This window comes from Rhinichthys klamathensis, unplaced genomic scaffold (assembly GCF_029890125.1).
Source record: "Rhinichthys klamathensis goyatoka isolate OS25496 unplaced genomic scaffold, OSU_Roscu_1.1 h1tg000169l_1, whole genome shotgun sequence".
NCBI classification, from domain to species: Eukaryota; Metazoa; Chordata; class Actinopteri; order Cypriniformes; family Leuciscidae; genus Rhinichthys; species Rhinichthys klamathensis.
Window position 1 is genome coordinate 3788687 of NW_026606700.1, and position 16200 is coordinate 3804886.

The 16200-nt window shown below is 36.7% G+C and overlaps 2 protein-coding genes across 4 annotated transcripts in view; both read left to right on the plus strand.

The window, feature by feature from the left end:
- Positions 1-7904, plus strand: part of trim33 (tripartite motif containing 33) — a 29024-nt gene extending 21120 nt beyond the window's left edge. The window contains exons 15-20 of one of the 2 annotated variants that reach the window (XM_056259764.1): positions 201-568; positions 1603-1726; positions 2058-2132; positions 5495-5647; positions 7047-7097; positions 7288-7904. In XM_056259764.1, the coding sequence (XP_056115739.1) occupies positions 201-568; positions 1603-1726; positions 2058-2132; positions 5495-5647; positions 7047-7097; positions 7288-7509 (993 nt within the window). In that variant the 3' untranslated portion in view covers positions 7510-7904. The remainder of the gene's footprint in view (positions 1-200; positions 569-1602; positions 1727-2057; positions 2133-5494; positions 5648-7046; positions 7098-7287) is intronic. The other variant, XM_056259765.1, reaches the window with a different exon arrangement.
- A 1077-nt stretch (positions 7905-8981) lies between these two features.
- On the plus strand, positions 8982-15104 carry slc66a1 (solute carrier family 66 member 1). 2 transcript variants are annotated; one of them, XM_056259767.1, is made up of 9 exons: positions 8982-9000; positions 10015-10073; positions 10294-10465; positions 11122-11251; positions 11437-11524; positions 11822-11982; positions 12080-12172; positions 13585-13770; positions 14912-15104. In XM_056259767.1, exons 3-9 carry the CDS (start codon positions 10296-10298, stop codon positions 14996-14998), a joined length of 915 nt encoding a protein of 304 aa, XP_056115742.1. In that variant the 5' UTR covers positions 8982-9000; positions 10015-10073; positions 10294-10295; the 3' UTR covers positions 14999-15104. The 2 variants fall into 2 exon arrangements, with proteins under 2 accessions (XP_056115742.1, XP_056115741.1); XM_056259766.1 differs by lacking the exon at positions 8982-9000 and having other exon boundaries at positions 9877-10073.
- The last annotated feature ends 1096 nt before the right edge of the window (positions 15105-16200 follow it).

Consider the following 16200-nt stretch of genomic DNA (forward strand, 5'->3'; position numbering starts at 1 on the left):
CAATAAAAAAATAAAAAGTTTCATATGTGAATTGTTTTATATGATCCAAAAACTATAATGATGTGGGGGAAAAAAATTAAAAAAGAAAGTTTTTTCCTCCCGTTTTGGTTACCAAGAGGCTAAACCTGTTCTTTCTAGCTTTGATACAGTTTGTTTCATTTTGCACAATGTCTTTCTTGTTCTTATTTCTCCTCAACCAGATGAGCAGCCCAGAAGGAAGCGTTACTCCTCCTCTTCCCATCCTCGGCTCTGTGTCCACCGGTTCAGTCCAGGACATTTTAAGAACACTAGGTGAAAATGTTAAATCTGAACCACAGAGTGATCATCTCTCATCCTGTACGAACCCAAACTTCAGCGCACCTCTAACCAATGGGACCACAGGGTCAAATGGAAGTCAGCGGGGAAGCACTGCTAACGCAAACAACCAGACCACTGTTGGAAAGGAAGACGACCCGAATGAGGACTGGTGTGCGGTGTGTCAGAACGGTGGAGAACTGCTGTGCTGTGATCGCTGTCCTAAAGTCTTCCACATGACCTGCCATATCCCAACACTCAAATCTTCTCCCAGGTAAAGAATGTGGCTTTATTTACACAGACAATGCAACACATTTGGCCTTAATGGTGTTACATATAATGTAAAAAAAAAAAAACAATGAGTCCGCACACCAGAAAATGCTCCTAAGTGAATTTAATAATTGCTCACCACGTGTAACGTTTCGGGCCCAAGCCCTTCATCAGACAGTTGTCACTGTCACTTAGGAGCATTTTCTGTGTCATTGTTTATTTTTTGCAACTACCTGTCTGCCCAGCACCCAGCTTTATTGTTTTGGATGTGCGTGCTGCACCTTTTGAACTCTGTTACATATAATGTTGTCATATAATTTAAGATTGCATCATAATGCATTTGGATTTCAATTAATAAATGACTAATTCAATTTTTAGCATTTCTAATCATGAATGAGTAGTTTATTTTATTTGTTTGTTTTATTTTTATTATTATTTTATTCTTAACATGCCATATTATTATATTCATAAATTACTTTTATTTTTGCTTTTTTATTTGATTTATGCCATCAATAGCATATTATTGTATGACATGACATATATTGTTGTCATAAATTATTTTATTTAACGAAGTTGTTGTACCACCAGTGACAAGTTATATAATTTTCTAAGGGCCTGTTTACACCTGGTCACTTTATGCATTTTTACTGATCGGATAGCTTTTGTCACACTATGTCATAATGTGACAAAATACAAAAAGAAATTCAATAAAGCTTCAATAAAAGCTTTTTTCCCCCTTTTTTTTTTCAATTCCAGTTTAACTGTGCTGGTGAGGCTTAACCTGAAAGACCTAGGTTGGCATGTACAGGGGTGCAGTGGAGTCTGGACAGTTTTTTTGTAATTGTGGTGTTAATTATTTTGTTAGGCCTTACACTAAAACTTAACCTGGAAAAAAAAGATGAGGACAGAAATAAATTACTGTAAATGTCATAGTAGTATAACAGATGAAAGACTTTGTGAATATGTTCCCTTTAGGGTTTAAGGCTTTAATTCCTGATTTTTGTGTTAATCATGTGTTTGTGCCCTCTTCTGCTGCAGTGGAGATTGGATGTGCACGTTCTGCAGAAGTCTCACAAATCCAGAGATGGTATACAACTCTGATGACGATTCATCCAGTAAGAAGGACAAAAGTGAGACTGCAATGAGTCCAGAGGACCAACGAGTGAGTCACAGAGAAACAAACACAACAATAGTCACAAAACAGCGATCTCTTATTACTTTACCCTGGATTGGTAGATTGGCCTAGTAAGATTCCTTTTACGAGGAATCTCATCATTAATTTATCCCAATACTTCACATGACACACTATATTATGTAATATAAAATACATACAGTATATTGTGAGATTGTTTGGCTCTAAAATATTTACTTCGCTAAAACATGAACCTGAGTGACCCAGTATGGTCTTTAGATATAATCTATAAACCTTTTCCAACAAAGTTAATGTTTTTGCAGAATTGCAGATTCTTTAAGTTTCTTCTTGTGTTTTGTAGCGATGTGAGCGCGTGCTGCTGCATGTGTTCTGTCATGAGCTCGGTACGGAGTTTCAAGAGCCTGTTCCTGCATCGGTGAGTTTCCATTAAGACCATAATATCCTCATTTCCCATAAAAGCAGATATTTCTCATGAAGTGTTCTTAAAGGGCAAAGTTCAGATGTGTAATTGGACCATTGTTCAATATGATCTGTAGTATTTAATTGCTGCCTTTCTGCTAGGTCATTAACACTATTGCAATAAACAGCAGCATCGCTCACATGTATTTCTGTAGTGAGACTCCATTCATCTGTTTTCAAACATGTATTGAGCCTCTGGGCCATTTCCTGCTGTTATTTGTCATAGCGGGAATATGATTCTTGTGTAATTACGTTATTGAGTGAATGCAATAATGCATCCGATTGACGGGTAATAATGTTGTCTTATATACCACTTCTCTTTGTTCTTACATGACTACTGTACTTTCTAGGGCTGGGCGATATGGCTGAAAACTGTATCACGATATCAGTGTTTCATATCGGTCGATATCGATAATTATTGATTTTTTTATGACCCATTTAAAATAAGGACCAGGAGAAAAAATATATTACATTTAAACATTTTTATTTTAAACTTAACCTTCCTCTGATTACAATCCCAAGACAGAAATGTCAACACAACCATGGAAAACTCAAATAATTAAAATGTAAACATAAGTCTAAATTCACAATCAGACCTGCAAACTCCTCAGAGTAAAAAAGGTGACAGTGGCGCGGCGGGACGTGGGTGTTTTTTTTAGACATCACGGTTCGGTACGATTTCGGTACAATGGCGTGAAAAGCAAAACAGAAATGTAGAAGGCATTTTTATAAATGTCTTAAGCCTTGTATTTTTTAAATAAGTTTTATTAATAAAGGCATAGAACCAGTTTATTTATAGTGCACTGATAATAGTTTTATATAATTGGTTTATTAATTAAACTAATAAAAAGATAGATATGAGATATGTTTGGTAATTGTACCTGAATGAATTTAAAATTAATTTGCAATATTTCAGATCAATATATTTGTTTTCCTTAATTTTAATTAACCCTAACTTTATTCTCATCAGAATTATAAATAATTGATTTCCATATAAAATAATACTACCAACAAATTTAATTTTCTTTTTTAATCAATGTGTAACTTAAAAATAACAGATAAGTGCTCTGTTTTGAGGGCAAGAAATGAAAACCAATGCGATATGATGAATGTCCAAAAGATGGAACACAGACTGTTTTACAAAGGGGTTGGATAAATATGTTTTGCTTTTAAAACGGTGTGTACAGTTGTAGGCTACAGTTTGACAAGAAATACAGTGTGACAAAAGCACAATGTTGTGTTTTATTGCGAGTATAGGCCTACACAAATATTGTAAACACTTTGCAGACTGACTGATGTCCTGTATTAACAAAATGACGGAGTATGTTTTTATGTCTCCACTGTTCGATCGCGCCCGCGTGTCTCTCTCTCTCGCACGCGCCGAGTCGGACACACACACACACACACACACACACACACACACACACACACACACACACTCCAGCATTGCAATCTTGACATCGCAGCCTGTTCATTATGCTGTGTTCACATCAAACACGAATAGAGCGAATTATCCAATAATATTTCGCAAGTCTAGCCTGCATGGCATGCAGATGAAGGGCACTCATTTTCTGCTTATCAATCGCCGGTTACTGATGAGGAACCCAGCAGCACGAGACAACGATGGCGTAACCAAACTTTTTTATTTTATTTTTTGATGGCGCAACCAAACTGACACTTTACATGATTGCCTGAGCTTGTCACTCCCTACGTTGCTAGGTTACCAGAGAGCGAGTGCCTTTGTTAATGCAAACTTGCTTCGCAACCTGTGGTTTCTTCCGACGAAGAAAAAAAAAATTATCGAACGTTTTATCGAACACATTTTTTATTGATATCGATCACGTGTCTATCGCGATACATATCGTTATCGTTTTATCGCCCAGCCATAGTACTTTCTGTAGTCCATAGTTCTGTTCTAAAACGTAGTGAGCTGTCCTGTTGTCTACATAGGGATCTGCCTTCTAAGGCAACACAATTTATGATGTCATTGTTGTCAGATTTTATTCCTGATATAAAATGTAATTTAAAGGTTGCAATGACTACATTTACATGTGCACCAATAATGTGATTATTTCCAATAATCAGACAGAGTACTTGTTTACATGACACGAGCAAACCTCTTTACTCCTGTTTACTTGCAATTTTTATTGTTCTGATTATTTTCTAAGATTTGTGGTTATTTATACCGTCATTATTCGCATTGCTGGCCAAGGTCCTCCAGTGGACACAGATTTGTTTGCCGATTCTTTGGTTTTGGGCCTCAGTCAGTTTTCCTGTGATGCGTCCTAAAATGTTTCAACCATCAATATACTGCATTATAGTCATGTCATTGTCAACACAGCACAGTTTCTTCAGCATGGCAAAAATGCACATGCGCACTTTGGTCAGAGTAGAATAGATGTGGTTAAAATGTTGACATGCCTGTTTATTGCGATTTTAAAATCAGCATACGCCCCGTTTTACTGCGATTATCGTTGCTAGGATTACGAGCGTCATGAAAGTGAAAGTGACATGTTAAGGCCAAGTATGGTAACCCATACTCAGAATTTGTCCTCTGCATTTAACCCATTCAAGTTAGTGCACACACATTAGGAGGAGTGAGTAGTGAACAAACAAACACACTGCAAACTGTGGACAGACACACTCGAAGTTGCTGTGGCGCCCGGGGAGAGATTGGGGGTTTGGTGTCTTTCTCAAGGGGACCTCAGTCAGTTCCTGCCGGTATTGAGACTCGAACCCGACTGACTCTCTAACCATTAGAACAGGACTTTTAAACTTTATATGAAGTAAAGTTTATTGCAATATTGCCTAAATCTCATTATAATCGCATTATGAAGGTGCATGTAAACGTAGTCATTGACAAACAGAACTCGATCTTTCCCCATTTATAATATATATGAGCTGTACTTGCATGACTGGAGGGTGCTACTAAGATGCCAGCTGAGTAAACTGACTTTCCTTACAAGGGGTACTGTAGAAATTCTAGATATTAGGGGAAGATCCAAACAGCAAAAAACTGACAATTTTAATTAGATGGAACCTTTTTCTGTCTATATTCTTGAAATGTTTGTTTAATAACTATTTCCCTTCTTTCCTATTATTTATGTATTATTATAGTATCTATTGGATACTATTTTGAAAGATCTTTTATTTTTATATTTTAATTTTAATTTTAGCTTTAATAATAGTGCTTTTTCATTGGGATGCACATATCATACCTAAAAATGTCGAGTCGATGGGTAGATTATTTGGTGTTGGAAGAGAGCCGCATGTCTGCAACATTATTGTTTTAATGCTGAAGCCTTGATTTCTCTCCAGGTACCCAATTACTATAAAATAATAAAGAATCCAATGGATTTGACCCTGGTAAAGCGGAAACTACAGCGAAAACATCCTCTGCATTACAAGAGCACTTCAGAGTTTGTGTCCGACGTGCGCCTGGTCTTTAGCAATTGTGCCAAATTTAATGAGGTGAGTACGGGGAATGTCCTTAACCTGTGTGGGGGGTGTGATGGGATGCTGCATGTAACGAGAAACGAGTATTTGGAGAGTATGAAACACACTAAAGCAACACAGCATGAACGTGATGGGTTGCATGCTTTTACTTCCTCATATGCTCACCAGTCCAGTACTAACAATTAAAGGAATGGTTTCAGTCGAGCTGAGCATTAATCAGCGGCGCTGTTTTTTTCTTTTTCTTTTTGGATGTTGCACTAGTGTGTCAAAGGGCTAACACACTTTTTCACTCCGTTAAAGGGATGTTTATTACATTTTGTTTGAGACATTTGTTTATTGTTCAGCACTTTTTTTGAACAATAAGAATGAAAATGACAATCAAATGCATGATGCTAATGTCAGTTTGCAGTCGTTCTTGCCTTCTGACATTCAGAGTGGATAGTGACTGTAAAATAAAACTAAATGGCACTGACGCTTTTAAAATCACATTATGTATACAACTTTTTGATTTAGTTTTATATCCCTTAGAAAGTAGTTTAATATGTAATTTTTAGCACTTAGTTGATGTTTTGAGTTTTGAATGTTGCCGCTTGATGAGGTTTGTGTTATTGAAAGCAAAACTCAGTCACACTGTTAATTTTTAATTTAGTGGCAATACATTGATAAAATGAAAGATGTGATTATTACACACAAACATTTGATAGGGATTGTTTGGCTTCTGTTTCACCAAAGGATGTGTACATTCCTTCATGTCCACTTTAGGTGATTTCAGTGGATGGATTTGATCTGTTTGAGTGTTTGGGTTCATCACAGTGGCCACAGAATGCTTGAAGTGCATAAATAGGGTGTTTGTTGTGGGGAAAAATAACTTTTATCTATAGTCAAATCCTCCAAGACACCCATGTTAAAAACTGTAGCACTTTCACACTGTCATTGTGATAATTCAGTGAGGTTACTGAAATGTTTATTTCTGTCTAAAAATAAACTGCAAAATGAGGGAGACATTTTACTGTCTTCACAAGACTTGATGACTGTGGCATTCATGTCAAAGAAGCACGTTATTATTAACTTTTTTTAAAATTTCTGTAAATTTTCCCTCCAATTTATGTTGCATTTAGTTTACGTCTCTCAGCATAACTGCCACTTTTTTAAATGTTTTTTTTTTTTTTTTTTTTTAAAGAGTATTTTAAGACAAACCCCCTTCTAGTTTTTTTTCATGTGGTTATATATAGAGGCTGTTTGCTTATGCCTTATAACCGAAAGGCATTTATTATGACCAAACCAAAAAGTTGTGCTCCTTGGACATTTTTAAATACAGATGAGGTTGTGACCTCACTGTGTGTATGGTATAAAATCTTTCTTCCCCCCTTTCTTTTGTATTTTTTTTTTTGTGTGCTGTCGTTGCCCTTTTTAGATGTCTCGAATAATCCAGGTTTATGATGAGGAGAAACAGAGTAATGTTCAGGTAAGATGTTTTGTACACCACACCGAAGGGTTCAGCAGTGCTGGCACCCAAAGCAGCCGAAACTGGAGTTTTAACCCTTTCTGTGATTCTCTTCTCCTCCTCCTCCTCTTCCTCACCCGTTCATTCCACCCACTTTCTCCTCCCCTTTCCTCACATTTCCACACTCTTTCCCTTCTCCTCCCTCTCCTAGGCCGACTCGGAAGTGGCAGAGGCGGGCAAAGCTGTGAGTCAGCGCTTCGAGGAAAAACTGCTGGAGATTTTTCCCGACCAGACGTTCCCTGTAGTCGCGGAGAAGCCGGAGACACGACCCGAGGCTGATAAAGAGGATTCGGAGGACTCCGACGATGATGTGGTACAACCAAAACGCAAACGTTTAAAAGTGGATGCTGAGAAGCTGATGCACATCAAGTGAAGAAACTGAGGAAACGTCTGCAAGAAATAAACTGTCTTCCTCTCAAGCACAGTCTTATTCTGCTCTCTGAAGGGTGGGATAATGCTGGAACTGATGCGCTTCATTTATTTCATGTTTTCCCCCACCCCGACGATCCATTGTACATACTGCGTGAGAACTTTCAAACTTGCATCGTCTTCGGAGGACGAAGAATGAATCGTTGAGTGTCGATGAAGACACTTGTACAGATTTAAATAGTCTTGTTTTGGTCTGATTTAGTATATAACATTCTTTTTTTTTTTCTTAAACTATGACATTATTATTATTATATTTGTAAATCTATTGTGAATGATACTTTATAAATGATACACTCATCTCTCCCTCCCATTGTATGATAAAGTTTATCATATATGGTCCACCTGCTTCCTTTGCATGTGTATTTTCTTATTCCTACAGTTTAAATCCCCTCAATCGGAGAACATTTGATCTTTATTTTCAATAAAATGGTGACCTCTGTATTGTTTTAAAGTTTAATCATAGACCCTTCAAAAGCTATAAAACATAGTAAATGGGTGTCTGTGGCACCTGGCAAAACCAAGTACAAAAGTACTTTCAACAAGCATTGCTTTTTATTCCAATAATACATAAACTACAGTAATGCCAGTGTTACAACACACCGTACATTTATAAGGGTTACAGTCTTAAATGTTGAGGGAAGAATTCTAAACTTTTAAATGAGTTTTTTTATTAGAATAAATTAACGCAGTTAATAAAACCCTTTTAAATTAGAATACATTTTGTGAGATGTATTCAAACTAGAATTACTATCATATTTTCACCAAGTGATTTCAATAAAATCACATTGACATACATTCAGACAATTCAACTATATAATGAAGGTAGATTTTAACTAAAAGGTTTCATGCCAAAAGTATTTTTTTTTAGGTGTCAGATTGGGGCAAGCTGTAAATACTAAATTTACTTTGTCACATTTCAGAATGATTTGATATTTATGCATTGTCACTTTTTCAATTTTTAATCACTTGCTCTGAATCACAATTGATTTAATCAGTACATAATTGATAAATAGCAGTTTTCATTTATGGAAACTTAATTCATGTAGACATGTTTCCACAAATGCAAAAACCTGTGTTCAGTCAGTGTATTATATCTTGTTTCCTGGGCAATAATAATGTACAGCTTAATGTAGTCAAGACTTAAGTTATTTCTATGCAGATGATGGCTTAAAAAACGAACCTACCATGATAAATACTCGATGGAGCAAAAATGGTGACAACTAGAAATGTTCACCTCTTCATTTTATACATTCGGCGACCTATACACTCGTGTAAACAGACATGACTCCATTACTGTGGGTTTTATACTCTTAAGAAATCGTTTTTTTTGCGTCACGTTTTGCTGAATGGGCTATTGTGAAGTCAGGCGTGATGATCAGCTGATATGAGCGGAGTCTGTGTCTGGAGGTGACGGATCTAGTGTTACTTTGACAAGGTAAAGAAAATGTTTTAAACAGTTTAAAAAATGATTTTTTTAGAACACCTATACTTTTACTTTAAAGACACGTACCTTATTTTAGTTAGAAATGTTCATTTACACGTGGCTCGAAGCTCTGGTCGCAACACAGTTAATCAACAGTGTACTGCTACAAAAAACAATTAATTTCACACCGTTTTGTGAAAATGTGAGACATGTTGATCACCATGTAGTGCCTCTTTCTTGACACTCCCCGACCAAAGCAAATTCAGTGGGAAAATTACCTGGCTGTACATATTTGTTAGAAATGTTAACCATCAGTAATATATATTGTTTATTAGATAAGAGTTTTTTTTAGCATCAAATCATAAGTGAGACTTTAGTTTCTTTCTTTTATCGGTGATTGCGAAAATGACAAGTTAAGACTTGCACACTGAAGGTTTTAACTGCTGAACATTTTGAACGGATTAGTCAAATGAACCGGTTCACAAAACCAATCTGAATGATTCATTCACGAATCTGAATCATTCGAGCGGTTCTTCGGTTACCTTGGCTTTATACATCAGCAGTAGAAATGATACCAATATTTACATGACATTTTTATCAAAGCATATATAAACCACTTATATATATATTATAAAACGCAAAAAAACATTTCAAGCAAGATGTTGCTAATTTTTAGAACAATTATTATTGTATAATGCAATTCCGAACATAATAGGCCTTTATCACAGTCGAACGCGGAAGTGTGATATCACACTTCCGCGTGTGAAGGCCTAACACCTACGGAACGTTTGTGTTTCATGAAACATGTGACTCATTTACCTCACCGACCACATAGATCACTGGTCACGACGCAAAATAAAGCTGAATCGTTCTTTTAACCAAACTGTTCAAAAGAAAATATTCGCAAAAACGAGTCTTTTGTCCAACCTACATTTTTGGAGCTGCTTTACTGCATGACGTCGCGCTTCAACCATCCAATCACAGCGCTAAGAGATGTCCTCGTTGTTTTGTTGTTTTCTTCTCTAGGTGACTGCGGCATAAGGTCCACATACTTCTACCTCAGCAGCTGAAGATCTACACCACAGGTAATGCGCTAAATGTATTTGTATTTATTTGTAATGTCTTCTGCTTCAGCTATAAGTGTTTTAACAGCACTACACTCACTGTTACGTTTGCAGTATCAACAAATCCGTTTTCATAAGAATGATTCAAAACAGGCCAGGCGGCATTTTTATTAAAAAAGAAGAACATGCAAATTAGGTGGATTTTTATTTCTGTTATGTTTCATTACTGCTGTTTTTCAAGTGATGTCGGACGGGCTTGTGCTCGGTGGTGATGGAAACTTCAGCTCTCTCTGCCCACATGGGATCGAGTGGATTTGGTATGGACTTGGGGAATGTGCCCAGGATGCCAGGGACGTTGCCAGTGTAGTTCTGGGACTGCTGTCAATAGTTTGCTTCATGGTGTCCTCACTACCGTAAGTACGCCAACTCTTATAAGAGGAGGATTGCTCTGTGTATGAGCAGTTTTGCCATATTAGAAATAAAATGTTCATTCAGGCACATCAATAATTTTGAACACTCATACACTGCTATTTAAAAGGTTGGTGTCAGTAAGATTTTAATGACATTGATACTTTTATTCAGCAAGGATTTATTGAATTAATCAAAAGTGACAATTTCTATTTAGTATAAATGCTGTTCTTTTGAACTTTCTATTCATCAAAGAATCCTAAAAAAAAAAGATCATGGTTTCCACAAAAATATTAAGCAGCAAAACTGTTTACAACATTCATAATAATAAGAAATCTTTCTTGAGCAGCAAATCAGGACATTAGATAGATTTTTTTTAAGGATCATGTGACACTGAAGACTGGAGTAATGATGGTGAAAATTCAGCTTTATCATAACAGGAATAAATTACATTTGAATTCAAACAGAAAACAGTTTTTAAACTGTGTAATAATATTTCACAACATTTCTGTACCAAATAAATGTAGTCTTGGTGAGCATAAGAGACTAATTTCAAAAACAAACATTAAATTCTTACAGACCCCAAACTTTTGAACGGTAGTGTAAAGTGATATTTTGCACATGATAATATATATTGAGATCATACTGTCTGTTACTGTAGGCAATACTACAATTCCTGCAAGACAGGAAATATGGACAGCGCTCTGTCTATTTGGTTTCTGTTATTGTGGCTGGCAGGCGACTCGTGTAATCTTATTGGATCGTTCTTAGCCGATCAACTTCCACTACAGGTGAGGAACAATTGTCACATTTTTCATTTGTTGCTTTGGATAAAATCTCAGCTAAATTAATTAATATATAGGTTCAAGAAAATCACCCTAATTGATTAATGATTGATCTTGATTTAGCTGTAGTTTAAAGTAAAGCCTGGTTATATTATTATTTTATATTCCTCAACCCCTTGTTTCTCCTTTAGAAATACACTGCAGTGTACTACGTCCTGGCAGACATGCTAATGCTGTTCATGTACATGTATTATAAAATAAAGAATAAAGCATCTAGGGGTGAGTTGAAAATCATGCCTTACTTGAGACTTGTAATGTTGGTTGAATGTGTTGTGAGTAGGCTATATGTAATTGGTTGCTTTCAAGGACATGCTTTCATTCATTTTTAATGTAATATTTATACTTGATTTGATTTCAATTCCCAGAACTGACTTTTAACAGCTTTAGTTAACAATAACACTGCTCGAGAACGTCTCTACTGTATATTCCTCCCTGACCCTCGGCCTTCACAGTCTGTTATAAGATTGTGCTGATGCCTGAAACACTGATTCGTGGAACTGTCTTTCTCCGCTGTAGACAGTAACAGTGCATTGCTAAATGCAGTCAGTATGCTGTGTCTTCTGGGAATGACATCTTCCCTCCTTAGCCTCCCTCGCTCTGCCCTAGAGGATCAGATTCCCGCAGGGTTCAAGGGTCGGGCACTGCTGGCCGTGGAGGAGGACAGCGGTTCGGTAAAGGTACCTAGAGTTGCTTTTATCATTGAGTTGAGATGCGCTTAATTCATTTATGGGGTTTCAGCATTGGTTTGAGACTTAATGTTTTCATGTTTTTCAGCCCTTCTCAACAAAGGAGATTATAGGCTTTATCATCGGCTCTTTATCTTCAGTACTCTATTTATGCTCCAGATTGCCACAGATGTACACTAATGTAAGTTTTACATTGATGTTGATTCTCACATAATCTATCAAGAACATGTCCAGGTCATATTTTAACTCATAATTAAAAGAAAGACATTTTAATTGATTTACAGTTTTCTTCTGTTTTAGCTAAATATATAGTCTCTTTTTTTTTAGGACTATTAAATCAGGGTGCACACTGTATGATTTTGGCTGAGACAAATTTTGCGAATCCTAAGATTCCTCTGATCCTAGGCCAAAATCGGAAGACTTTTATCGCTAATTTGACGTTTACCAACAGCCAATTAATGACCATTGTGATTAAAAATTAAAATTAATTTGAGGCCGAGTCCTGTAGTGCGACTTCTACGACAACCGTCAAATCTAAAACCAATAGGAGCGCAGAACTTGATGACGCAATTAGTGAGACGACAACAAACCACCACTTGCTCCTTCTATTTTTCTTGGCAAGATAAGCCATGGTTAAAATTAAATATAGAATAACTTATTATTTACATATTCATACAACAGAAAATTCTGCGGACCATGAAAGTTTTGTGAATATGATACAACAATGCTCTTGCTGGCTGGCAACTTAAAAAAACACTGGCATCAAAAGTGTAATTTGATGTATGCTTTTAATACAGCTACAATTATTTTTCACACATTTTCATACTACATATGCATTCAGATCTTTAAATTAAATACATATGTTGCTTCTTAGGCTACATTCACACTGCGAGCCTTAGTGCTCAAATCCGATTTATTGCTCTGATCAGATTTTCTTTTTTTGTATAGCTGTTCACATTGTGGTTTTAAATGTGGCCAATATCAGATTCCAGTGTGAACAGATCATGGTCCTGAACTGACCAGCATGCGCAAAAGAACGATAAAAAAGACTTCAAACAGCACGCTGACATACAGTACGGAAGTAAACACGAAGAACATAAAGTAAATGATTACACGCTTATAGTGTGATCTGCCACAGAAGTCAGCGAATTTATGCACAGCCAATATACAAAATAAAGAGAAGAATGTGAAAAAAGAGCAGAATATTTAAACATTTAAGATACAAGCCCACGTTTTGCTGGATTTGTCACTGTAATTCTTTCTACTGACACCTTTCACAACGGTCTTGATAACTTTTGTGGCTCCTGTGGACAGAATTGTGACGTATGTTGCTCTAGAGTGGTGTAAAAGTCTCTTGAATTCCGATATAACAGTTCAGATTGAGGTCGCATTGCAAAACATCTGAGCTGTATTGGATTTAGAACCACATATGGAAGTGGCCCAAATCGAAATTGAAATCAGATTCCATGTGGTTTGTGCTGTTCACACTGTCATGAGAAAAACAGATCTGAGTCACATCAGATTTAGGCTACATTTACCTGCAGTCTGAACTGTAGCCTTAGTGTAATGTAAATATATATTTCTGTCTTGCAGTATCTAAGGAAGTCAACAGAGGGCGTATCTTATTTCCTGTTTGCTCTGGTAATTCTGGGAAACACAACATATGGCATCAGTGTGATACTGAAGAACCCAGATCCAGGGCAGGGAGAGACCAGCTACCTCGTGCACCACCTCCCCTGGCTCATCGGCAGCCTGGGAACGCTCTCACTGGACCTTCTCGTATCCTTTTAAGCCACTGAGCTGGGAGAGGATCATTGATAACAGTCCTCATGGACCTACAGCCACAAAAAGATGTGAAATGGAATATGGAAGACTAAACGGGCTCATGAAATGTTACGCGAAAAATTCCATACAAAAAAATCATAATGCTCTTAAAGCAGGATTTATTTTAGTATCTTTTTATATATTTGAATAGCTTATTTTAATATATAAATGTTTTATTTTAATAATTGAATGATGGATTAATGTTTTATGCAATGCATCAGGTTTAACTGTGTTGGGTAAAATGCATAAATTGATTAATTGACAAAAATTTGTTTTGAGAACATGCAGTCAAAGGTCACGTGACTGATATTATAGACAGCATTGCATAAATGTCTGAGTCATCGTGTGTTTGACGACATTCTGGATCACTTGAGGTCACGTATATTGACAAAACTGTGATTGTTGCCAAAGCGTCCAACTACATTTCTGAAGTCACGTGACTTCCTTTTATGTGAAGCACATTTGTCAGAATCCCCCGAGCACTGAGCCTTGTTGTTTAAAGGGCTCATCGGATGCAAAATTCACTTTTAGATGGTGTTTGCATATAAATGTGTCTTTGCAGTGTGTGGACACAACCACCATTCAATGAAAAAAATCTATTCACTCCTTTTTTTTTTTATCCTCAAAAAGCCTAAACACTCTCAATAATCAAGCCTTTTGGATTTTCTGAGCAATATGATGTCATATTGCTCATGCTCCGCCCACGAACACCGACGGATTGTCAGTCGTATTAGCATATTTCCACCCTCAGCCATTTGTATACTGTCCAGCAAGACAGGTTGCCATTGCAGCACTTTACGTGTCTTGTGTCCACACGCCCCACGGAAGAGAGGGCTGGGCTGAGCAGTTGCTCATTATCATTTAAAGAGACATGCACTGAAACGGGTCGCTGTGAACAGAGCTGTTTTTGAGGAGGTAAAAAGGGTGTTGTTTTACACAACCATTGAGGAATTTTAACCAAAGTATGTTACAAACTTTACACGAAGACCCTAAAGAATCATACCACCTTGTGGAAAATGGGCATCCGATGACCCCTTTAAATGAATTCAATATAGTTTGAAAAATGTTCAGCTTTTGCCTTAACGCTTTTTTTCAGATATCCGTGCAGTTCGTGATGTACAGAAAATCTCCTCGGGTTTCTGCAGATGGAGATGAAGAGACTGCTGCACTCCTCCAAAACTGAACTATTCCCATTCCTGCTGTGATTGGATGAAATGCTGGAGATGTTTTTTGAGCATCACATTTCCACAGCCACAGCTGACAGACGTTTTTTTTTTTTTTTTTTACCAATGCATGTACATTTTCTTTTGTACAGTAGAATAAGCGTTGCATTTGGCAGCTCTAGCAGTCGACTGAGTAAGAACTGTGGAAATGAGCTGCCGTCAATCTGTACTGTAATGATAGGCTGTTTTCATGTAATCTATTATAGAAATGTTTTGCTATTGTAAAGATGTTTTTAATCTTTATATTGTTGCCTTTGATTTGATTTTGCACTGCACCCACCTTTCAGTCACTTGGTAACTTCTTTTATTGAAGTTCTTATTTTTAAGTATTATTTGACTTTGTCTATTTTTTTTGTTGTTGTTCTGTATCACAGCACAACATTCACTAAAGATTTATGTTTTTCTGAGGCCAAACTAGCTTGAACTGTTTCTTTATTTGGTGTGTGTGTGTGGTGTTCAGGTAAGCCTTATATTATGGGGACAAAATGTCCCCACAAAAATGGCAATATCCAAAATCCTTGTGGGGATGTTTTTTGGTCCCTATGTTGAAAATAGCTTAAATCATACTAAATGTTTTTGAAAAAGCATAAAGATTTTGTGGTGGATAGGTTTAGGATTAGGGGATAGAATATAGAGTTTGCACAGTATAATAAAGCAATAATGAAATGCAGGCAGAGCTGAATGTGATTGCCGCATCACTGGTACCCACTGTAGAAGAAGCATTTCCACTTGGAGGCCGAAGGTCAAGTTCATCCCCTGGAGAATCTTGATGAATCTCAATGGTAATGGTTATTTCCGAATAAATTATTATCTATTGTAGGGTAGATTTAAAGTTATTAAAACGTGTGATGTATACGTGCTCAGTACAGGTGTTTTAACGCTGTTTGTTGTAAATAAAGGATCTGATCAGAAACAGTATTATTCATATTCTACTATAGCAGGGTTTCCGTTGTCCGGTAATTGCCGGACATTGGCCGGGAAAAAAATGAAATGTCCGACAAAATTAAATCTCTCCGGTCAAATTGTCCGATAAAAATGGCGTAGGCCTAATAATCCCGCCCCCCTAACACAATATGAATTTGAGAATAAGCCTAAAATGTATAAAGCAAAAATACACCGACCTTTGGCTATGTTATAAAGGAACAGGCTCTACCGTTTGAAA

Excerpts from the sequence above, each read along its gene's own strand:
- slc66a1 (XM_056259767.1), top strand. The coding sequence starts at position 10,296 with ATGTCGGACGGGCTTGTGCTCGGTGGTGATGGAAACTTCAGCTCTCTC. Across the intron at positions 10,466-11,121 it reads TTCATGGTGTCCTCACTACC|GCAATACTACAATTCCTGCA; the intron begins GTAAGTACGCCA and ends CTGTTACTGTAG. Across the intron at positions 11,252-11,436 it reads CCGATCAACTTCCACTACAG|AAATACACTGCAGTGTACTA; the intron begins GTGAGGAACAAT and ends TTTCTCCTTTAG.